This window comes from Phocoena sinus, chromosome 4, assembly GCF_008692025.1.
Source record: "Phocoena sinus isolate mPhoSin1 chromosome 4, mPhoSin1.pri, whole genome shotgun sequence".
NCBI lineage: Eukaryota > Metazoa > Chordata > Mammalia > Artiodactyla > Phocoenidae > Phocoena > Phocoena sinus.
Window position 1 is genome coordinate 32458238 of NC_045766.1, and position 26964 is coordinate 32485201.

General features: G+C 39.5%; 1 protein-coding gene across 1 annotated transcript; it reads left to right on the forward strand.

The window, feature by feature from the left end:
- The first annotated feature begins 19571 nt into the window (after positions 1-19571).
- Positions 19572-25857, forward strand: P2RY1 (purinergic receptor P2Y1). Its single transcript, XM_032631669.1, has one exon. The coding sequence runs from the start codon at positions 20190-20192 to the stop codon at positions 21309-21311; it is 1122 nt and encodes a 373-aa protein (XP_032487560.1). The 5' UTR covers positions 19572-20189; the 3' UTR covers positions 21312-25857.
- Positions 25858-26964: the final 1107 nt, after the last annotated feature.

A 26964-nucleotide genomic window follows, 5' to 3' on the forward strand; every position in this document is an offset into this window, starting at 1 on the left:
AAAATTCTTCCATTCAAGCAGATCAGTCAAAGATCATGGAAGATTAAGGATAGGGAATTTTAATTCCAAGCCAAACAAACAGGTTCCATCTTCCTCTGAGAGTCTGAAAACTAAGAGAGGATGCTATAATTTGATTGCATTGAGGGAATAAGGGGCAATCAATTAATCCAATCAAACAAAAAAGAAGGTACAGTGAACAACCAATTTAAGAAGAGGTTTTTTTTTGTTTTTTTTTTGTACATGTGAAGGCTTAAACATACAGTGGTTGGGCAACATAAGGTATTTTACAAAATATCGAATTGATGCTAACCTAGTCTTTCACATATGTTTTGGAATAGAAAATACATTCATCGTCAACCGACCTATATTATAGCTCTTTTATCATGCTTGACTAAAAATCTTACTTGATTCATTTACTTAAGAGGTGAACAAAGCACAGTTCCGTCTTCGAGCCGCAGAAGGGAACTATTATTATAGCTGAAGAAACGTCTAATGCTCAAACTATCCTTAGAGTATATAATTTCATGCCATGAAAAGTTCAAGTCACAACTGGATCTCTAGCTTCCCAATACCCACTTATATTTTCTGTACACTTGATAATTTGGCCATTGATGTTAAATTAAAATTAGAAGCACAGGAAGACCCTTGCTTTGCTAATATAATTACAAAAGACAAAGGAACAAAATAAAAACAGCTTCTAAAACACATCAGTATTAGATATTTGTTACTTATCTTCCCAACATTTGTTGGGTTTCAATCTTCCCTTCTCTCTGTTTTTATGCTTATATTGTGTGTGGTAAGTTGAATAATGTCCCTCAGAGATACCCAGGTCCCAATCCCTGGAACCTGTGAATGCTATTTTATGTGACAAAAGTGATTTTGCAGATATGATTGCTAAGGATCTTGAGATTGGGCAATTATCTTGCATTACCTGGATGGGGCCTAAATGTAATGACAAATGTCATTACAAGAGGGAGGCAGAGGGCTTCATTACAAGCGGGAGGCAGAGGGCTTGGCGCAGTGGTTGAGAGTCCACCTGCCGATGCAGGGGACACGGGTTCATGCCCCGGTCCGGGAAGATCCCACATGCCACGGAGCAGCTGGGCCCGTGAGCCATGGTCGCTGAGCCTGCGCGTCCAGAGCCTGTGCTCCGCAACGGGAGAGACCCCAACAGTGAGAGGCCCGTGTACCGCAAAAAAAAAAAAAAAAAAAAAAAAAAAAAAAGAGGGAGGCAGAGAGAGAGTTGCTTACAGAAGAAGAGGGCAATATGACCAAGCATAACGCTAGGCTGCTGGCCTTGAAGATAGAGGAAGGGGCCGAGAGCAAAGGAATGCAGCTCTAGAAGCTGGAAAAGGTCACAAATGGACTCTCCCCTAGAGCCTCCAGAAGGAGCACGGGTCTCCCCACAACTTGATTTTGGCCCAGTAAAAGTGATGTTGGGTTTCTGACCTCCAGAACTGTAAGAGAATAAACATATTCTTTTAAGATATTAATATATTTTTTAAAGTTTGCTTGAAAACATGAATATTATATAAACCAATCACTCATGGTCTCTTAACTTTCCCTGATCATTTGATTTTCAGATTACTACCTGCTTTGCAGAACGTATATGATAGCAATTACTAGTAATCGGTAACACTTACTGCTCCCTGAAAAAGTACAAAAGGTTTTTTGTTCTAAGCCTTCCATTCGTTGAGGCCATTCTTTCTTTACTAGTAAAAAGTTAACAAGTGGAAATCTATTTTTTTCTGTCAAAATATAACTGAGTATTGATCATATACCATCTAGATGGACAATTACATGAAAGAAAGGAGGAGGTCGGGGAGTACAGACCGGTGGCAAATCAAGGATTCACACTCAAGGGTGGTTGGTAATATTATATTGATTCCATTTCCCTTGTAAAGGTAGGAGAGTATAGCACAATCACTCTGGCAGGAAAGATGGGACTCAAAGTAGCTAGGAATTACTTATCAACTCAGAACTTTTTAATATTCTTAAAAAATTAAACTTCATTTTGCTGAAGTGATTTGTGCTCTTTCATTAGCTGACAGAAGTAGATCATGATGCTTTCGTTAAATACAGAGAAATAATATGTTATTTTCTATATCTACTTTAAAGTGACCAGTGGGTTATCAAATACCAGAGATATAATTTATCAGCTTCATTCCCAGGTGGCTTTTTGAAAACATTAACTTGCCAGTTCCGAGAGATATCTTCTAAGTTTTGTGATTGAGAACTCTTTCACTTGGGATTTATAAGTGCAATTTCAGTATTCTTTTTTGCTCTGATGAAAGTTTCCATTATAAATACAATTTTCAGATCATAAATGGATAACCTCTAAACCACCAAAGAAATATTCATAGACATAATTTGTAACACTTAATCCCCACTTGATCCAAATACAACAAAGTACAAAACTCTTTATGTACTGTATTAAATAGAAGAGTAAAATCAACGTAGTATGTGATTAAAATAGTAGTCAACCATACACTAAGTACTTACATTTTGCAGTTAGACACAATCTTAAAAACACTTTATGCACAACTGACGAAGGTAAAACTACAGTGTTTCATAATAACAAAATTGACTCCTTCCTTAAGAAATATCAAAATGAGACTTTTTTTTTTAAATGATACTTTTTTTTTTTTTTTTTTTTTTTTTGCTGTACGCCGGCCTCTCACTGCTGTGGCCTCTCCCGTCGCGGAGCACAGGCTCCGGACGCGCAGGCCCAGCGGCCATGGCCCACGGGCCCAGCCGCTCCGCGGCACGCGGGATCCTCCCAGACCAGGGCACGAACCCGTGTCCCCTGCATCGGCAGGCGCACTCCCAACCACTGCGCCACCAGGGAAGCCCCTTAAATGATACTTTTAATTTAAATTTTCTATAGCTAAATCAACTCAAAAATCTTACTTTACTTATTTGCTTTTCTGCAATCTGAGAAAATAAAAATAGTAAATCACTGATCAAAAGAAAAATGTCTGAGCTTTGTTTCTCTCTTATGCTCTAGATTAGATACATATCTGTTACAGTCTCTTACACAGTTTCCGTTTATATAACCAAGTTGACATCCCATAATGACTGACCCTGAATCGCTACTGAGTATTGAATCATCAGAAATAAAATTACTTGCTCTACACAGTGTACTAATTTTGCTTTTAATAAACTCACCAAAGGCTTCAATTTTAAAAATTACAGTCTGGGGCTTCGCTGGTGGCGCAGTGGTTGAGAGTCTGCCTGCCGGTGCAGGGGACGCGGGTTCGTGCCCTGGTCTGGGAAGATCCCACATGCCGCGGAGCGGCTGGTCCCGTGAGCCATGGCCGCTGAGCCTGTGCGTCCGGAGCCTGTGCTCCGCAACGGGAGAGGCCACGGCAGTGAGAGGCCCACGTACCACAAAAAAAAAAAAAAAAACGGTCTGTACTTTTACCTTTGGTTATATTTGTTTTAACTGGTTTTTTGTTTGTTTCTTTTGTTTTGTTTTGTTTACCAGTCATTCATGCAAGCAGGTAAAACAAACACAGAGCTAAAGGGTGCATAGTAAACTCTATCAAACTTTCTTTTTTTAATATTTTTATTTTATATTGGAGTATAGTTGATTTACAAGGTTGTGCAGGTGTACAGCAAAGTCTTTTAGTTGTACATACACATATATCTATTCTTTTTCAGATTCTTTTCCCATATAGGTTATTACAGAGTATTGAGTGCTACACAGTAGGTGTTCTATCAAACTTTAAATCCTTCTCTCCAGAAACAGTTTCAACTTTTTAAGCTCTTTCTTTCTTTTTTATCTCAATATTCAGTAATGTCTATAGTGCTGATTTTTCAATTTTTACACTTTGCATATTGGCTTCCAAAATCTCTATTAGAATTTTTTATGTAGACTATTACTGTTAAATTATTATCAAGTATTTTATGTATACTTTATGGTTATATCACTCTTTTGTAGTATTACATTCCTTTTTTATGGGTAGAATATTTTCTCTTAACTCACTGAAGATGTTACAGTTTAGGGGTTTTCTTTCACATTTTTGATTCCTTCACTATCTTTGTCCTTCTTTTTGTAGAAATTCTTTCTCTGTTTTGATCCATTCGTTTCAAACGAAGGCTGTCCTTGAGGGATTGGAGTACCTTGACTATATATTCAGATTTGAAATTGAGAAATGTCAATATTTAGAAATCGTTCTTTTGGGTGAGGAGTAGGGTTGAAGGAAGGGCCTTTTGGACACTAGAGAAGAATCAGTGCATCACATGCTTGGAGGGCAAGTGGGGGCCCGGGGATGGAGGGCACAGCTACGCTGCCTGCTAGCGTGCTTGCGAAGAGGCCAAAGGCCCATCAGTTCACAATATGGTTTCTGAACTAAGCGTCGTGGCTTCAGACCTAATGTCACCACAGTTTTCTATTTAACCTGATGTCTCCTGGTGCTGAGTTTCAGAGCTGGTGGTTGACAGGAAGAGAAGGAGTTGGTGGAAGATGAAAGTTACTCACTGTGCAGAAGAATTGGAGCCTAGGTTTCCCTCCTCCGTCTTGTCCAGATTTTCAGCCAATCCCCCCGTTCTTACCCTCTCTCAGTACCTGATGTTTCCAAACAGTGCCCCTTCAAGTGATAAATTCATTAATTTCCTCTAGAAATTCTCCACTTCAAGATACAGCTTTCTTCTCTCTCCTAAGTCAGTTAACACCAGTACCAAAAATGTGTTTAAATCTCTCATCTCTTAATGTCTCAGCCTTCTTTCTTTCTCTTTTTTACCTTTTGTGGGTTAATCATTTTTTATCATTTGTAACTATTTTAGCAGTGTATTGCCAAGGAAAGGAAGTATCTACAATATTTAAAAAATAATTTTAAGGTCAACTCTTGTAGATTTTTTTATAACACTGTTCTGAATATACTGTTACTTTTCATTCTCTCTACTATCATTATACAGTTATTTAACTTTTAGTTCTTGATTTTGACTTTTATGTAAAAATGTACATTATCATTTTAATAAAAATACATCAAATATTTATTAGTGAGGGTTCAAAATATGTAGGCTATTTAATTTCCCATACATAACCTGTAATTTATAAATATATTTTGAATAAATTAATGAATTTTTTATGACAAAATGAAAATGTTAGCTACAATAAACATCTCATTGTTGACTTTTTAAAAATTGACTCCAACAAAAGAATAGAATTTGAAAAACTCCAGGAATTACAAAGAAAGTAGAAGGATCACTGCAAAAACAGTAATTCCTTCATCAGAAACAGATTTTCACTCTTGCCAGGATGCTGGGAAAGAGGAATTTGAGAGTTGTCATTTAGCTAGTGGATATTGAATATATCATTTTCTCCTCTTCTTCCTCACTCCAGAGGTCCCCTCAGGGTGCAGATTGTACAGCAGGGGGCTTCCCATCAGGCAAAACAACAAAGTGGGAGGGAAGAGTGTTTGAACATTGAAAACAATTGCATGAAAACAAAATCTTTGAATATTATAGGGAAGTTAAAAATGTATACAAATAATTGTTTTATTATTGGCTTTGACTATAAGAGATCACATATAAACATACATATACACTTACATATGTGTATTTGTATATATATCAGTTTTTCACTGCATCAGTTCTTCAAGGTTTTTAAAGAATAAAAAAAAAATGGAAAAGGCAGAGATGACAGTGAAAGGAAGAGCAAACGACATGAAAAAGTGAGTAGACCAGAATTATCATAGGATACGTGGGGAATAGAACGACATTGCCTTGACTTAAGGACAGGGTTTGGAAAGGAAGACTTGGGGCTGTTACAGAGTCTTTAAAAATCCCAACTTAATGAAATTGGGAGAAAATATAAGTCCTTTGAGCACAGAAAACATAATGAAAGTCCTATTTTAGGAAAAAGAAATAGAATGAAAAATATTTTTTGCTGCATACAGGTTCATATTATCTATTTTCTTGTGTTTCAAAAGAATTAGCCTATAATAGAATAATAATCTAGATTCCATGTTATTAAGTATTAATGTGGTAAATAGTAAAAACCAGTACTTAGGGCATACTTTTATGTTAGATGTTATACAAAGAATACATATTTGACTGAATATAGCATCTCAAATAGCTAAATACATTTTTTTTCTTTGCAAGACACAAGGTTTTAAACACTTAAAAAAAATTATGTACCATTGGTTTTTCCAAATAGCTCAAAGAGCAAGTTCATTATCTAATTCTCAAAATATTCAAAGAGGTGACTAGATATAGAAATTAATACTCCCAAGCTGCACAGGGAGGTTAAGTGCCCATTGTCAGGCAGTGGGAGAGCTGAGGTTAGAATCTAATATTGATTCTACTTTTCACTTACTCACTTAGGTGATACTTGTGTACCAAGGGTTTTGAGTTCTAGGTAATTTTCATTTTTATCCTTCCTGCAAAGTCATCCAAATTTACATCAAAAATACCTCATCTTGTTACTTGTCTCAATTTTTAAAAATTCACAGGAAAAGAGACATAAGAGTTATATTGGAAGGTCAAATTGCTGATTTTAGAGAAGCGATGTTTAAGGGTTACTGAGAAATGGAGAATTATTAGATATTGGCACACTCTCTGCTCTGAGGATGAAAGGGAAACTTCAATCGTTTTTGAAGCCCCAATGTCTTTAACTGTTGAAAAGCACAAAAATACATATTATGACAATTCCGTTATTGAGAAAAAGCAAACATCACATTCAAAGCACTGAGTTGCTTACCCTAGCTAGAAAAGAAGGCAGCCATTCTATCTTGGTGTCTTTATGCCTCAAGGGGAATAGCCAGAGAGGACCAATTTGTGAGTCTCCTATTTTTTAAAAAATTAATTAATTTATTTATTTTTGGCTGTGTTGGGTGTTTGTTGCTGCGCGCGGGCTTTCTCTAGTTGTGACGAGTGGGGGCTACTCTTCGTTTTGGTGCACAGGCTTGTCATCGCGGTGCCTTCTCTTGTTGTGGAGCACGGGCACTAGGCGTGCAGGCTTCAGTAGTTGTGACATGTGGGCTCAATAGTTGTGGCTCGTGGGTTGTAGTAGTTGTGGTGCATGGGCTCAGTTACTCCGTGGCATGTGGGATCTTCCTGGACCAGGGCTCGAACCCGTGTCGCCTGCATTGGCAGGCGGATTCTTAACCACTGTGCCACCAGGGAAGTCCCTCCTAGTTTTCTTAATTTGATACGATTACGAGGAAGCCATTGGAATTACCGTTGCATCTTCAATACCTTGGGCCTAATGGATCCTACTTCCTCATATTCCAGAATTTAGCAAATGAAATAGTGTTTGTGTTCTGATGTTTATTTTCTATATGTAATATTTTATCTTCATATATTCACTGAATGAATATGAAATATTCACTTCATATATTCACAGTTACAGATGATATTTAAAAGTACTACTTATGTATGCATATATTACTTTTCCCCAACCAGCAATTTGCATGGCTCTGAAAATCAATTTCTTATATTTTCTTTTCCCTTCAACTCATTCTTCCTCCTCTTTTCTATGATGTGGTTTTTCCCATTGGGCACATCCTCCTGTTTCCTTCACTCATTTACAGGCTCCTGCATTTCTGCTCTCCCAGAAGGATTTTATCCCCATGATTAGGCCTTTTGGATCCCTTCTTTTCCTTCTAATAATACCCAATGAATTTGTATTTAAACCTCCCTCTTGCCTGCTTCTCCCAGCTCCTGGATGTGACTTCTCCAGTTAATAACTTCAGCCGCCTGGCTCTCAAATCTTTTCCTATAGTGCATTCCCTTATTAGGAGGTACTTTATACTTACTTGCTTCTTTTGGAGAACTGCCATGTGTTTCCTATATTGGTTTTAATTAGGAGTTTTGGGGGTTTTACAAAACGTTCTGTGTGGTAGCTCTGCTTTGCCCTAGTTTTATTTCCTGTAGCTTCTTAATGGATTTTTTTTATACGTTCATCATCAAATTCAGCAGCCTCTATTTGGTAGATATTGATTTACTTTGACATTTCCTTGTATTTAACTTACTTTATGTTTCTGTTTAACTTTAGGGTCTTTTCCTGTGTCTCAATGCTTTTATTCTCCCTTATCTTTTCTGTTTTTGTCTCTTTTCCATTTCTAGAAAACCCTGACTCTTTGGCAAGAGAACTATCTTTTTATCATTAAGTCCTTAGACTTCCCACAGTAAGTGCTCAGAAAATACCAGCTATTATTCTTATAACTATCCTGGTGATGGCTGTGAATAACTACTACGTCCTGAATCACCCTATTTTCAAAAACAACTTTCTGTAATTTCTCATTATGTTCGCTTTCCTGTTTCCAACTTCTAATTTATCTTTGAATCTTCCTTATATTTTCCATATAAATACAATTTTTTGGCTCTTCTTTGGGGTTTAATGTCTCTTACTACAACTTACTATATAGTTTATTAATGTATTAAATACTTCTTCCGTATTTTTTTATTATCTTAAACATTTCATCTTTGTCCTTGTAATGAATTCAGACTAAATATCCATCTCACTTTTGCACCTTAAATGTTAATTCTTTTGTGTTTGATTTTTTTTTTCATTTCATGTAGAACTACATTAAAATACTACATATCCATGCCATCTGCCATGTTGATTCTTTTCTATCTGAAAACTTCTGACCAGGGAATATTGGGATATAAAGTTTTTGCAGTAACTTAAGAGGTAAGTGCTTTACCTTTGTTACTGGAAAGAAAATTATTGTTTACCTGATTCAAAGTCTTGATCTAAACTTAATTGATGCACCATGATATCTCTTAAGGAAACCAAGTTCCCTTTGTCCCTTTATAGGGCATCTTTGTATTTTGTGTATCAAGTCCTCTGTTATTGTGTCAGACTTTCTTGTTTAGTAATGCCAGGAAACTATTTATCTAGTTTTCTTTCCTTTATCCTTTCAACTACTAGTAGTGTTCTGTCAGCATTAAGAAAATGGAAAGAAATGGTAAGATAGGTATATATACATATATTTACATCCTGGCAGGAAGGCAAGATACAATTATATAGTACCCTAATTTAAAATATACATATAAATATATATTCACATGACTATATTTGAAAGGAAAAATCTTTGGATGAGTAAATGTTAATATTGGTTGTCCCAAGGTGTAGAATTTTGCCTCTGTTTTTTTCTGAGTGTGTGTGTGAGTGTGTCTGTGTGTGTGTGTGTGTCTGTGTGTGAGACTTATCTGCAGTAACTTTTCTTCCCACAATAATCCTGTTCTTGGGTAATTAGTTGAGTAATTTTTATTAGAAATTAAATACATTTTAAAAATGATCTGTGAGTCCCTTTATTTCATCATACTTGCTATTCTAATAGCCTCCCATAAACCAACAATATAGGAGACAAGTCAGTCAGGCAGTCTACAGAAGGAATTCAGCTGAGGCCATTAACCTAGAAAGAGTTTCCTCCCTAAAAAAGCCATCAGGTCATTCACTTCTGGAATGTTGAAGTCTGGTAATAATTAACTTATTTCTTTCTTCAGTGTTGTCACCATGGCATTAGCCACATTTTTTTCCAATCACATTTTAGATTATCCACATGATAATGGATAATCCTTCTTCAACTTCCCTAACTGAGGAGCCACAAGTCCTCCTTCCTTCATTTTCAGTCTTGCTCCTTTCTCTAATACACACACACACGTGTGTGTGTGTGTTTATATGTTCAGACACATATACGCTTTTCATTTCAGAGTGCTATGTAATCAATCTTCTGAGGCCTGACTTTTTTTTATTACGTACTGTAACTTTAAGTTCTGCTTTATCCAGAGATATAGGAACTTTATCAATCCTTAAAGGTTTCTTTGATGACCAATGTTTCTTTTATCATTGACTGACTTCTTCTTCTCCTTCTCCTTCTTCTTCGTCTGGCTCTCCTCACTGCCTGAAAATTTACACTGTATTTCCTCCCAGATTTCCTCATATATCACCATACACCATATTCCTCATAGTCCAATTTCCTCATATAATCTTTTAATACATTTAATACTGTGTATTTACATCTTTGAGATGTTATATTCATTTTCTTCAGTCTTTTACTCCATGAGAAGAAAGCGGTGGGTTCCCTTCCCTTCCTCATATATTACTTCTAAGGACTTCTAATCAGAATGGCCTTCTCAGAGGTAAGGAGATTTTGTCTCTTTCCTCATAGCCCAGCTGATTTACAGACCTACCTCTTGTTCATCGTAACGACTATACCTGTTTCCCTCTGCCTTTTTTCCTTCCGTGGCCAGAGTAGAACTGCTTTATTTCCTGTTCTGGTCTTGAAAAGCTTGTCCCACGTCATTTCCTTCTCTTAGAGCTCCACAACTTTTTCCTGCAGTTATTCTGAGCAGGAAGAACTCTTGCATTGATTATAATGTAGCATATAAAATATATTTTATTATAACATACAGCATGCTTTGGGGTGAATGCTATAAAGTTGACCTTCTTCCCCAGAACAACTATTTACAAATTTTTGCTTCTCCCCTCCCTTTTTTTGTAATTAAAGAAATCAACCTTATCCTCCATTGCTAAACCACTTTTCCTTACTTACCTAACATTCATTTCATGACTTTGTAAAGTTTATCTTTGGCCAATTCCTGAGGATTCCCATGCGAGTAGTAATCTTTGCCTGTTTCTAAATGAAAAGTATTGGGTTGGTAGTCCAACGCTGCTTCCCCTTGCCACACCTGTCCTTTATACATACACTTTCAATCCAAACCCTTACCAGTCTGCCACCTTCATTGGAGATGAAATCTAATCTAATCACTCATGCTATCTTGCTAAAGCAAATTATAATGTATCCTACAGCCAAAATTTCATGCCCGAGGAGAATGAACAGGGCTTTCAGCTATGAAGTGTTCACGCAATCACCACAAAGTTTTCCAGACTTGCCTTCCACTTTCTTCTGAGGCACACATTCTCTAAATCAAATTCAATTTCTCTGCTGCTCCGAAGCTCACGTCAAACTCCTTATTTCCAAAGACTCAAATTACTGTAAGTATGTCCCTTGGTTTCCTCCCAACTGAATTAATAATGAAGGTCCCGGGAGAAATTACCATACCTTGGGGCTGGTTTCCATCATGGAAGCAGAATCTCATAATTTATCTTTGATTGAAGGAAGACTTTCATTTTCCTGGCAGGAATGCAAAGATTCTTTTTTCCTTCTTTTTTTTTTTCATCCTTTCTTCTATACGTCCTTAGCAAAGACAAAAGAGGTAAGACAACAGGATTTTTCTGCCTTCTGCCTTCTTAGTTCATTCATTCTGCTCAGTTTTTCCATATGCTCTGTAGATCTCCACTTGGGTGCTCCCATTGGGAGCTAACTCTCAGCAACTTCCCTGCCAAAGCAGTAGGTTCCCAGGGCCTTGTCTCACCAATCTTGGAGCACTGTTTTCTCCACCAGGCTCTGAATGGTCCCAGGCACAATCCTCTAGCCTCGTTGAAGCTCTGGAGTTTGCCAGTCACAACTGTATTCCTGAAACCCTTGTTTTCCCTCTTCCTCTCCACCCATCAATCACATCCATGGTTGTACTGCCTTCTATACCAGAGGTGATAACAATGTCACTCCCTGCCCCCATATTTCCTCCTAAGACAGGTAGGCTATACTTCTCTTTTTCTTGGAGTCTGTCACTCAGCCTTGGAGGAAGGCTCTGATCGCCTGGCTCATCCCCTTCACCTCCAGGCCAAAGTGAATTTGACCATGTCAGTCCAGAATCTTTCCCTAGGAATTTATTATTGGAAATAATGCTAGGCTTTGAGTTGCCACGTTGAGTCATATCCATGTAGGAAGAGAAAACTGTTTTGCAGAGAGAGGGAAGAGGAGAAGAGGAAGAAGAAAGGAAGAAAAAGAAGGAGGGAGGGAAAGAAAATCAGTGGTTGAACAGAGAAAGAGAACAGAGATTCCCATGTCTTTAGGGAAGTAGAGAGAATAGGCAAAATACATGATTTTCAAGTTCCTATACCTTCTTTCTTCTAAAGCCCAAACTCCTGTACCCTTCCAATAAAGTCACTTTATTTGTTCAAGCTGGTTTTGATGAATTTGGTTTCTTACATCCAAAGGCTCACTTATCAAGTTATATCCATTAAGGTAAAAATGATAGTATTATAAATAATAATGATGATAATAGCTAGTATTTATTACGCACTTACTATGTACCAGGCACAGTCCTAAATACTTTACTCACACAATCACATTCTTACAGCTATCTTGTGATATAGGAGTTATTTGATAAGAACATTGACACGACACAGGTTTGGCCATGTGTCTAGTTGCACGGCTATTAAGTGGCCCTAACTGACCTTTGAACCCAGTTCTGTCTCTTCTCCAAAACCACGTGCTATGAGCTAATACATAAAAAGCATTCCAAATAGCACATGGCACATGCATACCACAGTTCAAGATTGCTAAACCCTTAACGTGTTTTAGTCACTGGATAGGAGGAGCTACAGCATTTTTAAATTGCCATAGTAAAGCAATGTCAGGCAGGATCATGTAAAATCTTGCTACTCAGAGTGTAGTGGTTGGATGAGGAGCTTGGACATCAAACAGAACTTGTTGCAAATGCAAAGTCTTGGGCTCCACCCCATACCTACAACTGCATTTTAGCAAGATCCCACAACTGATCTGTATGCACAGTCAAGTTTGAGAAACGGTGCTAAGAGACTCAAAGCAGACATTGCTGGTGAGCTAAGGTAGTATTTTACTTACATGGTTATTATAACTATGATACAGTCTCTAAGATAAATATTTAGCTGCAATATCAGGTGTCTAGAACTGAAGCTGAAAATCAGAACTAATGTTGAGGTTCTGCTAAATCCTGTCATTGAAAACGTAAGAATTTGTCAAGGAGTAACTGATTATTTCTCCACTTGAAGCATAACCTACACTATTTGAGTTCTCTGTCAGCTATAAATAACTGTTTCTATTTTAAACTATATTTTATTCCATTTTATTGTTTCTATAGACAAAACATGGGTCTATTTCACTTCAGTATGTTGACATATTAGATGCTTTCTTCGGCTACCCAGGTATCTTTCCAGCAGAGTATCCAATCTTGTGCTTGTTGTAAGAAGACCGTCTTGGATAAGCCCATCCTGCCAGCTTTTCTACAAGAATCTAAATTTAAAAATTATAAAAATGGACACAATGCTCATCTGCTTAAAACTGGTTCACACTTTGAGTGCCACGGGTGAAAACTTAACAAATTTTCAGAAAGCCAAATTCCAAAATCTGAAGTTTGAATGACAACAACTGCTATTAAGTTTAATCTTGAAAAATGTGGACAGCACTATATAGCACAGAGAACTATATTCAGTATCCTATGATAAACCATAATGGAAAAAATATGAAAAAAAAGAATATATATATATATATCTGAATCACTTTGCCGTACAGCAGAAATTAACACAATGTTGTAAATCAACTATACTTCAATTTAAAAAAATGTTTAAATTTAAAAAAGAAAAGAGAAAGAAAAATGTGAAACTCTCAGGACATAATTGAGATCAACATCCCAGGAGTGAGCTGATGGAATCTGTGACTTAACATGAGGAAAACAGGTATTTCTTTATTTTCACACATGGTTTTCATGTACCTATTTGGGATTTAGCTTATGCACTCAAAATATGGATGTATGAGAAATCAACAATTTATTTATGGTGGATATAATAACAATGACAAATGACACTCAATGTCATATTTTTACCCTTTGTGCTACCATGGAAACCCTCCATGGGTCCATGAGTATGGTGTAAGATCTTGGATATGGGTAACTGGCTTTAAAGATACTTCTGCACCCACAGGCTTTACAAACACTTACTTCCTATCTCCTGAAAAAGCTAAGTGTATAATGAAATTGTAGGGAACTCCCTGGTGGCGCAGCGGTTAGGAATCCACCAGCCAATGCAGGGGACACGGGTTTGAGCCCTGGTCCGGGAAGATCCCACATGCCACGGAGCAACTAAGCCCATGCGCCACAGCTACTAAGCCTGTGCTCTAGAGCCTGCGAGCCACAACTACTGAGCCCATGAGCCACAACTACTGAAGCCCGCGTGCCTAGAGTCTGTGCTCCACACCAAGAGAAGCTCCCCAATGAGAAGCCCACACACTGCAACAAAGAGTAGTCCCCACTGGCCACAACTAGAGAAAGCCCGCATGCAGCAACGAAGACCCAATGCAGCCAAGAATAAATAAATAAATTATTTTAAAATAAAAAAAGAAAATTGTAGAAAAACTGGCATGTAATATAGCATTTCCAATCTATTATTAGTAAATGTTGTGAGACATGCTTTTGTGAAACCAGAGAGGTCAGATACAAAGAGAGCAAAGGGAATATTTATCATATATAATGATTAGAGAAAGACGACAAGCGAGGACTGGCATTTTTATTCTGGATTTAACATAAATTCTTTTAAAACTATTATAAAGTGACCAAGACTAGGAACTAGGGCTTCATGTGGATGGGAATAAGGAAAGTAAATACTAGAAAGGGCACTATAGGGAAGCAGTTTCCTTGACTATTCTTAACTTCTGGGAGCAAGAAATTTTGTGAAGGATGAAAACATTTAGGTGGCCTGGGATTTTACAGGTCCTTGTAAGTGATAGCATGCAGATGGAAAACCTAGCATATATATATATATATATATATATATATATATATACTCATTCATATATATATTCATATATATGAATCATTTTTCTGTATACCTGAAACTAATACAACATTGTAAATCAAATCAACTATACTTCAAAAAAAAAAAAGAAACTTCATTGAACTGAAACAAAAAGAAAGAAAAGAAAACCGAGCTCAATGTCATCTGCGAAGGGGCAGATACTCAAACGGCACATTATTCTAACCACAGGACCCCTCAGCCTGTGTCATCTCACCACCTCCCAGACCCCTTCCCCCACAGCTACCCAGATTCAAACATAAATAATTGGAAAGCAACGCTCTGTGAGATTTCCAAAGTTCCCTATCAGTTGTGTGCAAGCACCTTGCTTTCTCTTCTCCCCTACACAGTTCCCCTCTTGCACCTTCGTCTCCTTCCTCCCTTTCCTTTCCCCTCCCTCTTTCCTCAGCCTCCCTGGTCCCTTACTCTCCTCTCCTCTTATTCATTCCAACCCTGGAGCAACCAGGCTGTCTCCTATTCTGTGTCCTATACTCCTGAGGTGATTCTTAATGAAATAAATTTCAGGACCCCTACTGACTGGATCCATGACAAGTGAATCATTTATAGGAGCAGCCGGGCCCTGCCCAGCACAGGACCATCTTTCATCCTTTCTCTGTGTGCTTTTTCCACTCCTGCCCCACCTTAGCCCTCTCACCTCTAACTCACTGGAGGATACCATAGCTGTGAATTCCTCGGGCTTCTTCTTTCTTTCTCCTATATTCTTCTTGGAGAATAGAAGAGTCTCCTCACTTTCTTAAGGTATATCTCAGAAGTTATCACACTTTAATTATTATTCTTGGCGGGATCTCTCAAAGGATTCCCTCGTCTCCCAAAGCAGAGTCTCATCCTCTCTCACCTGCAAAATCCTGAATTGGCCTACCCATTAGCTCTCCCGTCTCTCTGCCACCCTTTACTTTTTTTTTTTTTTTTTGCGGTACGCTGGCCTCTCACTGTTGTGGCCTCTCCCGTTGCGGAGCACAGGCTCCGGATGCGCAGGCCCAGCGGCTATGGCTCACGGGCCCAGCCGCTCCGCGGCACGTGGGATCTTCCCGGACCGGGGCACGAACCCGCGTCCCCTGTATCGGCAGGCGGACTCTCAACCACTGCGCCACCAGGGAAGCCCCACCCTTTACATTTTATGTTTATCAGAAGTTTTTTTCTTTTTATGCTTGTAGCCCTCGATTCAAATGTTTTCAATAATCTTTCCATCCTCAATGATTGTTGGATTTTCTGTGACTTAAGAAAAAGGGAAAGAACCTTTGTAAAGGTGGTTATTAGAAACTTTGTAACAAGAAGGGCAGCCTTTTTGTTTATGAGTCTGAAACTGAACAGGTTTGACTTTCCTAGAATTGTCTGTCACTTCTCAAATTATATATAAATTGTTGGCTATTTTTTTAAAAGCCTAAGGAGAGCAGAACATTTGGGAAGCTTCTGAAATACTCTATCAGTACCTTCAAGACCTGGCTCAAAATTTTCTCTCTTGATAGAAGGCTTTGGGAATAACATTTTCTATACTCAATCTTTTTTAGTAGTGGCCACTAACAGTTAATTTTCCTATCAGTGCCCTGTACTAGTGTGTATTTTATCATAGAATAGTGGTTAAATGTGTGGCCTTTAGGGATAGATGGCTTCAGTTTAAATCCCAGTTTCTACTGTATGACTCTGAATGAGTTACTTAACCTCTCTGTGCCTTCGTTTCACCACTTATAAAATAGGGATATTGGGGCTTCCCTGGTGGCGCAGTGGTTGAGAGTCCGCCTGCCGATGCAGGGGACGCGGGTTCGTGTCCCGGTCCGGGAGGATCCCACGTGCCGCAGAGCGGCTGGACCCGTGAGCCATGGCCGCTGGGCCTGCGCATCCGGAGCCTGTGCTCCGCAACGGGAGAGGCCACAACAGTGAGAGGCCCCTGTACCGAAAAAAAAAAAAAAAAAAAAAAAAAAATAGGGATATGACTGTCAATTACCATAGGATATTTTAAGGATTAAAGGACTCAGCACTGTGCATAGTATATAGGAAAGAATTATTATTATTGCTATTGTTATATGTTATTATCATGGTTAACCCTGTAAGTTCTTTGCATTTCCAACTAAATTGTTAATCTCTTCAAGTCAGACATTTACATCATTAATGAAATAAAAAACAAATTAATACAAAATGTTTGAGGTAAGTCACTTAAAGATATGAAACATTTTTTTCATAACTTTAAGGCATTTATATTTGGTATTTAATTATCAATAAATACATGTTATTGGGTTTTAGATGGCATTTTATTTTTTCCTTTATTAAATCTAGTCCAATGTATTACAAATAGAAAGTTAACACAGTCAACAAACAATAACTGAATACATAAATTATTTCTCAAAAGCACAATTTTGATTTAAAATATAACTTAAACATATTTCAAATCTAAAATATGTGGCATGTAAAAGCAGTGTTTACAAAATCAACCTTTTTTATCTCATTTTTAAAAGTCTGTGGTTGGGCTTCCCTGGTGGCGCAGTGGTTGAGAGTCCGCCTGCCGATGCAGGGGACACGGGTTCGGGACACAGGTTCGTGTCCCGGTCGGCGAAGATCCCACATGCCGCGGAGCGGCTGGGCCCCGTGAGCCATGGCCGCTGGGCCTGCGCATCTGGAGTCTGTGCTCCGCAACGGGAGAGGCCACACAGTGAGAGGCCCGCGTACCGCAAAAAAAAAAAAAAAAAAAAAAAAAAAAAAAAAATCTGTGGTCCCCTTAGGACAACTATCTTCTCCAAATGCCTAATAAAGTGTGAAGTTTTCTGAAAGTACTTAATGGTATTCAGACTAAGTGTACTTTTCCAAACACTCACATTATGGGTTAATGCATTTGCAACAGACTTCTGAATGAGGTTACATATTGCTTATGTTGCAAATGAAAAATGCGGAAGAGTGAGGAGTTAGGACCTATTGAGTACCAATGGAAGTCAATGTTTTCTTCCACTTCCCTCTCTCTCTTAATAGAAAATAATCCCAGTCAGTACCATCCTAATCAAAGAATATGAAAATGTTTCATGTTAAGACTTGGAATTATAGAATCATATATGGATGGGAAAAAAAATCAAATCCAACTCCCTTATTTTATAGTTGAGAAAACTGAGGCCTGTAGCATTCATTTCAATTGAGACTTGTTTTCAAAACAACATTCATGCCCTTGAGTTATTTACTCTAGTTTTATCATTTAGTTTTATTGACCACAACTCAAAATACCAGTGTGCTCACAATGCCATGTGTTTGGATATGGTCCTTTCTACATGTGTCCCTGGAAAGGACTGTCTGGTCCTTGTGGGGAATTTTCCTTTGTAGTATCAAAGCCAGGAGCTCCAGGTTTTCCTTTGAGCATTTTTTAAGAGAACATTATCATGTAACATCTGGGGCCAGAAAGAAATCTTTATGGTATATATTTTACAGATATTTTCTTCTGGGATTTTTTTCTTCAAAGAGAAAAGCCTTTGTGAATATTTCACATAAAGCATATGTTAATTAATTGTCAAGATTTCTAGATTCATCCCTGTGTGGGCCCATTTAAATATGTCCCTCAATAGCTAATTCATTTTCCAATCAAACTTGCTCAACTACAATGTTGAAGTGCATTGCTCTAAAATTTGATACATTCAAGCCATGAAAACGAGCTCTAAAATTTGATACATTCAAGCCATGAAAACGAGTTTTTGAATAAATGTAGTATTCAAGGAAGTCTCAACCAGTATTGTTAGGGTACTTACCAGAGATATTTGTGACTAATCACTTTCTTTTTTTTTTTTTTTTTTTTTTTTTTTGCGGTATGCGGGCCTCTCACTGTTATGGCCTCTCCCGTTGCAGAGCACAGGCTCCGGACGACGCGCAAGGCTCAGCAGCCATGGCTCAGAGGCCCAGCCGCTCCGCGGCATGTGGGATCTTCCCAGAACCGGGGCACGAACCCGTGTCCGCTGCATCGACAGGCGGACTCTCAACCACTGCGCCACCAGAGAAGCCCTGTGACTAATCACTTTAACCTAAAGAAATAGGATTGGTAATAAAACCCCCAAACCACACCTTAATCACTTTGGAGTTGAAATTGTCTTTACATCTATCTATATAAATTTATATTCGTTATTTCCTGAACAATATGTTTTTATTTATTTTTTTATTGCAGACTTTGATCTTTAATTAAATGTACTGGACAGGAGGATTTGGGGACCCTGCGTTGTAAGTGGTAGGTAACAAATTGTGCTGAAGCAACGTCAAGTATCAACTACTAATACTTTTACAAAGCCCTTTTAGAAATTTTCACGTTGATGTTACCAATTGAGGTCGGTTTATTAGCATTTGGTTAATTAAGAGAAACCATATTGAAATAAAAGGGGAAAGGCATACTAGAAGGACAGAAAGAGACTCTCCCCATTTCCCTCCCCACCCTCCCTCCTTTGAAAGCTTTCTGGGAGCAGCAGGTTCCTGCAAGTGCCAGGAATCCGGTCTCCGGTGAAGCGCGGAGCCCTGCAACGCCACGGCTTTCCCAGTTGGGGACTACAGGGGGACTACAGGCTGCTTGGAACGTGCAAACACCTGGCGTGGTTCTTGAGGGCCCTGGAGACTTGAGTCTCATTCCGGTCCGCTCCAGGGTTGTAGGCAGAAGGCTCTGAGCGGTCAGAGGGGTTTCCTGTGTGTCAGCAACATCACTCTGCCGAGATAGCTGGCGGAAGAGCCAAGGAGCGCTCTCGGACCAATCGCTCTCCAGCAGCCAGCCCTACCCCTGACCCTGACCGAGCGCTCCCTGACCGCCGACTCTGGTGAAGACCGGCTCTCCCAGAAGACGCCTCCGGCCCCGGGCGAACTTCGCACAGGCACGCCCCTCGCCTCCCGGAGGAGCGCGGACTCGCCCGGGTGCGCAAACTCCGCCCATCCTCGCTGGGAGCCCGGCTCGCCCTCCCGCCGCCTGCACTCAAGCAGGTCTCTAGAAGAGCCTGCGAGCTAACACAGACGGCGAGCCGGACGCGATCCAGAAGCACACGAGTCTGCGACCACGCGCGCTCCGATGGCCCCCAGAGGCTGAGAGCCGGGGGCGCGGAGGAAGCGGCGCGGGCCCTAGAGCCGAGCTGCTGGCTTGCAAGGTAGGGCGCAGGAAGATGCCCAGACGAAGTTGATCTTTGGGGGAAGGAGGTTGGGGCGCGCCCTCCCCATCTCAGCGAGTTTGGCTCGACCTCACTGAGCCCCCGGCGCGCTCTCCGGCGCGAACCCGCGGTCCCTCGGGAAAGCGCAGTCGGAAAGTTGGCGGCGGCGGTGTCCGTAGCGCCCTGTTGTGTAACCTCGGCGCTGCCAGCCTCACCGGGAAGTTGCTGGTCCTCCGGCCAGCCCGGTTCGGTCGCGGCCCGGGGCAGATTTCATGGCCCGCGGCGAACGCGGGGCCGGAGCCGGCGTGGGCGAGCCCCTGCTTGACCCCTCCCGCAGAGTTCCCCGGCGCCCCCTCCCGTCTGCTCGCCCGCCTTTCCGATGCTCGCTGTGCCCCTCGCCGCCGCCCTCTTGCCGCCGCTTGCCCCTTGGAGCCGCCGCCTAAGTCGGGGAGGAGAGAATGACCGAGGTGCTGTGGCCGGCGGTCCCCAATGGGACGGACGCTGCCTTCCTGGCCGGCCCGGGCTCGCCCTGGGTGAACAGCACAGTGGCCTCCACCGCCGCCGTCGCCTCTCCGTTCAAATGCGCGCTGACCAAGACAGGCTTCCAGTTCTACTACCTGCCAGCTGTCTACATCTTGGTGTTCATTGTCGGCTTCCTGGGCAACAGCGTGGCCATCTGGATGTTCGTCTTCCACATGAAGCCGTGGAGCGGCATCTCCGTGTACATGTTCAACTTGGCCTTGGCGGACTTCTTGTACGTGCTGACTCTGCCGGCGCTCATCTTCTACTACTTCAATAAGACCGACTGGATCTTCGGGGATGCCATGTGCAAGCTGCAGAGGTTCATCTTCCATGTGAATCTCTATGGCAGCATCTTGTTCCTGACCTGCATCAGCGCGCACCGGTACAGCGGTGTGGTGTACCCGCTCAAGTCCCTGGGCAGGCTGAAGAAGAAGAACGCAGTCTGTATCAGCGTGCTGGTGTGGCTCATCGTGGTGGTGGGGATCTCCCCCATCCTCTTCTATTCCGGCACCGGGATCCGGAAAAACAAAACCATCACCTGCTATGACACCACCTCAGACGAGTACCTGCGAAGTTATTTCATCTACAGCATGTGCACGACTGTGGCCATGTTCTGTGTCCCTTTGGTGCTGATTTTGGGCTGTTACGGATTAATTGTGAGAGCTTTGATTTACAAAGACCTGGACAATTCGCCTCTGAGGAGGAAATCCATTTACCTGGTGATTATTGTACTGACTGTTTTTGCTGTGTCTTACATCCCTTTCCACGTGATGAAAACAATGAATTTGAGGGCCCGGCTGGATTTTCAGACCCCAGAAATGTGTGCTTTCAATGACAGGGTTTATGCCACTTATCAGGTGACAAGAGGTCTAGCAAGTCTCAACAGTTGTGTGGACCCCATTCTCTATTTCTTGGCAGGAGATACTTTCAGAAGGAGACTCTCCCGAGCCACCAGGAAAGCTTCCAGAAGAAGTGAGGCAAATTTGCAGTCCAAGAGTGAAGACATGACTCTCAATATTTTACCCGAGTTCAAGCAGAACGGAGATACAAGCTTGTGAAGACGCAACAATCCCCAAACACCCACTTTTGTAACATGGTAGGATGCTTAATAGAGCCAAGTGCTTTTTTCCCCTTTAAGTTACTAGTAAGATTAGAGAACATGCAAACCAAGAAAGCAGTGAGTTTAAAAAAAAAGAAATAGAAGTGGAAATGCCTACACCCACACTTAGCTTGTTTGGGTTTGCTTTCAAGGACTTCCTTCTTTCTCACCAGAAGTATGTGACATAAAATAATACTATCCTCAAATATTTACTTTCTCTTCTGCCTTTAAAATTTGCAAGCTCTTCTGTTTAAAGTTTACGTGAGTACTGGAGCTATTTGGATATTAATAACTTCTCCAGGAAAACTGACCACCTGAAACTTGAGTTTGTGATTCATCTAGTCTTTATTGTTTTTAATAATCTGAGGTGGGAACAAATTGAAACTTCACATCCTCAAATTACTGTAATACAGCAAAATACTAAACTCGGTTCACTCAGTAGCAGATGAACAGATTGCAGCTGGGTGTTTTTTGGTCCTGTAAGCATAGGTGATGGCTGGCTGAATTACTTTGGAGAATTAAACAGAAAAATCAAGTCAATGAATTTACAGGTCTCAAAAGTGACTATCTCCCAGTTATTTCTAGAAAACTGCTCAGTCTGCGTTGGGTGCTAAATGTTTGGTGGTGGAATCCTGTATATATTATCTTACAGGTAAAATGCCTTCAAAATAATCAAAGTGCATGTACTTTCCTTTGTAAACACCACAAACTCTGTTAGACTTCCTGTGACAAAGAGCATTTACTTGCACCACTGCTGTGCAGTGCCCTAGGAGTGTGTTTGTGTTCCAGTACAAATGCTCACTTCCATCTGTAAAAACAGTTTTCAAAATCACAGATAAATTACAGACCAAGGTTGAATAACTGTTAGCGAGTTGAGGGATGTTGGGCAGGCGGGAGAGTGGCTGACAGTCATCCATAATGCATAGCCAGCAAACATATTCTCGAATGTATGAGGCAACTGGGAGTGGGGAGAAGACATTTTTAGAATAAGGACTTTAGTTTAAATTAATTATGGTGTAAAGGCCCTTTTTTTGTTTTGTTTTGTTTTTGCTCCTTCCAAATGCTGGAAAACATTAAATGCAATATAAAAAGAAGAAGGAAGAATGTGTATGGGTTGTGTTGGTAGAATGAAATGCTGTAATGCTTCACTGGATCTTACATCCTCATATTTGAAGGAAAAAACTCCAAACATATGGGAAAGGGAAATATGAGGAATTAAATTTAAGTACTTGAAGCACCACAGCACTAAAAAGTAAGGTATAGAAACTACTAATCAGACTAGCAATAGTTTAACCAGACAGTGTTTTCTTTTATATTTTCCCTCTGCCGGGCAGTAATGACAAATCTGTAAAATACTTCAATAACTTTAATAACGATTTTCAGTGAATATTGAATTGCGGCATTTCTAGCCTTTGAAATGGTCAAATTCGATATAATGCCAAATAATGAGGTGAGGTGACAATTTCCAACACCAAATAAATAAATCCAGTGTCAAAGGAATTTTTAATGGTGAAGGTACCCCCAACAAAGCCAATATCAGAGTCTGCAGCTGATGGTGGTGTAACTTGTTTGAAAGCACTTTATATGTAGAACAGTTTGGGGCTGTGCTTCAAGATGAGAACCCTAGCGCCCTGTGGGACCTGGTGACAGGGAAGTCAGAGCTGGGCTTCAGTTCTTGCAGGACCTCAGTGAACTGCAGATCTGTGAGCCCTAAAGTTTCTTCCTAGACTTGCTCCAGCCACTAAGATCAATGAAGAAAAGCCGTGTTTAGCCATCCTAAAGAGTGCTGCTTTTTCACATGTTCAGTCTTAAAGCACAGAATTATAGAAACCAAATCAAGAAGAAACCTTCTAGATGTTCTACCTACACCTCCCCATTTTGAGAAAAGAGAAGGGTTAGCTAGGTTCTCATTTGGTTAGGGCCCTGCAGTGTTGTCTGTTGTGGAATCCTAAAACAAAAAGACTAAGATATGTCATGAGTGTGTTACCCCTGTCAAATATCATGTTCAGTGAGACACAATTAATATCACTAAATTATCCAAAATGGAAATGTCAAAGTCCGTATCATCCTTAAACTCGAAGGCTAATGGTACACATTTCTATAATATTCCCTAACCATTTACTTTAGTGTTCTCCCTTTTAGGTCTGATGCCCAGCCTGGGTTACAGTATGTGTTAAGTACGTTGTTTCAGCTTCCAGAGAACTTTCTTTTGGTCCAGTGTGGAGGTGAACAGTGACTAGAAATGCCCTTTTACTTCTTGGCATGCTTTTTCCAGAGTGTTTCTTCTTTAGCTTCATACATCACGTGGTAGACAATGATGACATGCAGATGCCTGCCTAATAGTGACAAGAATGATCTCTCTAACCCCTTCCAGGCACAAATTGGTCTCTGGGACGAGTCTGCTAATGGTGAGCTATTGGCTGAAGATCTGATTCATGATATATGATAAGAGTAGGTATTTTAAGAGTAAAGGCAGAAATCTACTGGCATTTTGATAAAAGAGTCAAAATTACAGAACTTATCAGTTAACTAAATTTCACACTACAAAACTGTTTGAATGCCAAGCTCAAGGCGTTTTATGGCTCATCAGTTGGCATCTTTGACTCTTTGAACATCAATGTTTGCACCTGTTTGCAAACAATGTTTGCACTTGTTTGCATCAGTGTTTGCACTGAAATGCTAAAAACACAGACCAAGAAGAGATACAGCATGAGAGTAGGATTTGGAGTTAAAATGGTGACACTGCCACTTGGCCAGCTGTGGAACTCTTGACCCTGGCAAGCCCACTCTCCGTGGATTAAAAGGGTTAGATGACATCCATCTGTTGGGGCCTTAGGGGATATGGTAAAGCCAGAGGTGCATGAAGTCTGCTACTGTATTTTCCAGGACTGTTCAATTACAGTCCTTGACTGAAAATTCATACAAAGTTCACCGACTGTGATATGGATATGACCTGTAGGTTTTCTCAGTCTCCTCAGGGCAGTGCACTACACTGCCTTTGGATACAAGAGATGTCAGTGCTTATAGCACTGTAGCAGCTTGTAGCAGCTGGAATTGGACTAGTGACAGTAAAGATTTGTAATTAGTTAGAGATATAGTGAAGCTTTAACTTTGCTGGTCAAATTGTAACTATCATAATAGTATTTATTGATGAAGCTCACAGCCCTCCCATTGTACAGATTGAAGAACTTTCTTGAAAGTTCCAACATACTGAGGTGAATTATATTTATTATAATGTATAATATTAATATGTCACACTGGTGTATTTTACATAATATATGATGCATAAAAAATGAGAGTTACTGTATATTATGATGCTTTCCAAATATCAGTATCTTGAAATGTTAAAGTCTTCAGATTTCTTTTATCTAAAATACGAAAATCTGTTTTGTGATACAAGTGATTCATTTTCTCTACAAATGCTTTTGCACGTTTATCTTTTTATTTAGGGTTCTTTCTACATAGACACAGTTTGGTGTCAATCGATAGTAAATACAAAATATCTTAGCCAGACTGGGTCTGTACTGTCTACATTTTATATACTATTGTAGAAAAGTTTATATTGTCTTTTTAATACATTTGGAATTGTGTCCCCAAATATAGTCAGAGCTTCCCATTTCCAAATGCAAAAGCCTTGTCCTAAATTCAAAGGAGATCTCTTACGTTTTAGAAGTATGGTGAGATGGGCATTACAGATACAACATTAGAGTTTGAGGAAATACTTTAGGGAGATGGGGAGAGAAAGAGGCAGCTGATGCAATCAGTTACTGTGCTCAATTCCGCTTCAATTTTTATTTTGTGTTTCAAGGTGAAATAGTATAATCTTAACTTCTGTGAGATGGAGTTTCTAAGTAACACACTACCAGCAAGTTCAACACTGCTAGTAATTTTATTGTTTTCTTTGTTCATTTGATAATTTTAATTCCAATTTTTACAGTAATAACTGTATATTATTTAGCTGCTGAATCCTGTTTCAGTTTTTTAGTTCTGTTGTACATTGTATTATACACATCATTACAAATTAATATGAAGGGGAATATATGTTACATATCAAAAATTGTGAATCTGAATTCTAGTATGTTTTAGTGCTTTTGCCAAAATGTTTATTTTTATAATATCTGTAATTTTAATATAGATAATTGAACTAGATTTCTTTGTGATTAATAGTGCCATTGAATGAGCAGTATGGAAACAGTGTTACTTGACATTTTGAGCTTTCTCAGGTTTATCGAAATCAATGGTAGCTTAACAGATTCCAGACTAATTGTGCATAATTGTGTTTTAAAAGGAATGTATATTTCCTATAAGTTTGCATGCAGGAGTGTACAGCTTGGAATGTGTGTGTGTGTGTGTGTGTGTGTGTGTGTGTGTCCATGGCATGGCAGCCAACTTCGTATCTGCTGTTGGTAATAACAGCAGAGCTTTGATATAATCATGGTCATTAGAATTGTACCTACCATAGACAGTTAAAACTGAAAAAGTCTCAATAAAACTATGAAATGTGGTCTGATGGCTTCTATGTTATTATAGTACTAATACTTACAAGTTTCCCCAAATTTTGACATGTACCATTACACCGGCTGGCAAATATTGGCAATACTACTTACTAGTATCCTACTAATACTAGGATATATTGAATCAGCGCAGGCATCTCTTAACATGTAGCCTGGACTGTAAGAAGTGAAGTGTTAAAGAAAGAATCCTGGTGCAAGGTAACTGATAAGATCATCATTATTTGATATTTAAATCTTAATAGGAACTTGATTTAATTCTTTGAGGAAAATATGGAACACAATCTTAATACATATTTCTCATACTAGTATTCTGTGTTTAAAATGTTAGCTGTAATCTAATATAATGTAATGCCTCCTCTAATTTTTTAATCCATGGAGGTAGTGATTCTAATAATCTTTTGTGGTTTCTGTTTATCTATTAGCCTACATTGCCTACTTCTCTCAAGTTTATATATCGATAGACACACATGCACACATATATATGTTGCTATGCAGTGAAAAGCTGTACCTGGAATGGACACATGCTTAAAGCATTACTTTTTTTCCTTATGGGGAAGGTAAGTGCACTATGGTCCTGCACTGAATTTTTTGGTTGTCTGCTGAGACAGGTGCCCTATCACAGAATCCTGTGGGTAGAAAAATGCAAATCTTTTGCAGCCCCTAAGATACTGTCACTCAGTTTTAACTCCTTAATTGACTATACTATCCAGACTTCACCACTCAGGAGTCCTCACTTACTAACATCAGCTTTGGTAGAGTTTTGTGGCTATGTATGTGTGTGTGTGTGTGTGTGTGTGTGTAAGTTTGTTTAGTGCATACACAGAAATTATACAGATAATTATCTTTCTGACTTAAGAAGAATTTACCATAACGCTTTGGGCACCCTGTGATTTTCAAAATCACTTTGGGATTATAGTCAGAGAAACTTCTCTATCCGCAAGTAAATATACTGTGTTTAAATTCTCTTTTTTACTTTAATGAACTGGGAAGTTTATATTTTCTTTTCAGAAGGTTTAGACTTTTGCTGCCAGATATGGTCAGAGTTTCTATTTCCAAATGTAAAAAACATGTCCTAAATTCAAAATAGATCTGTTATGG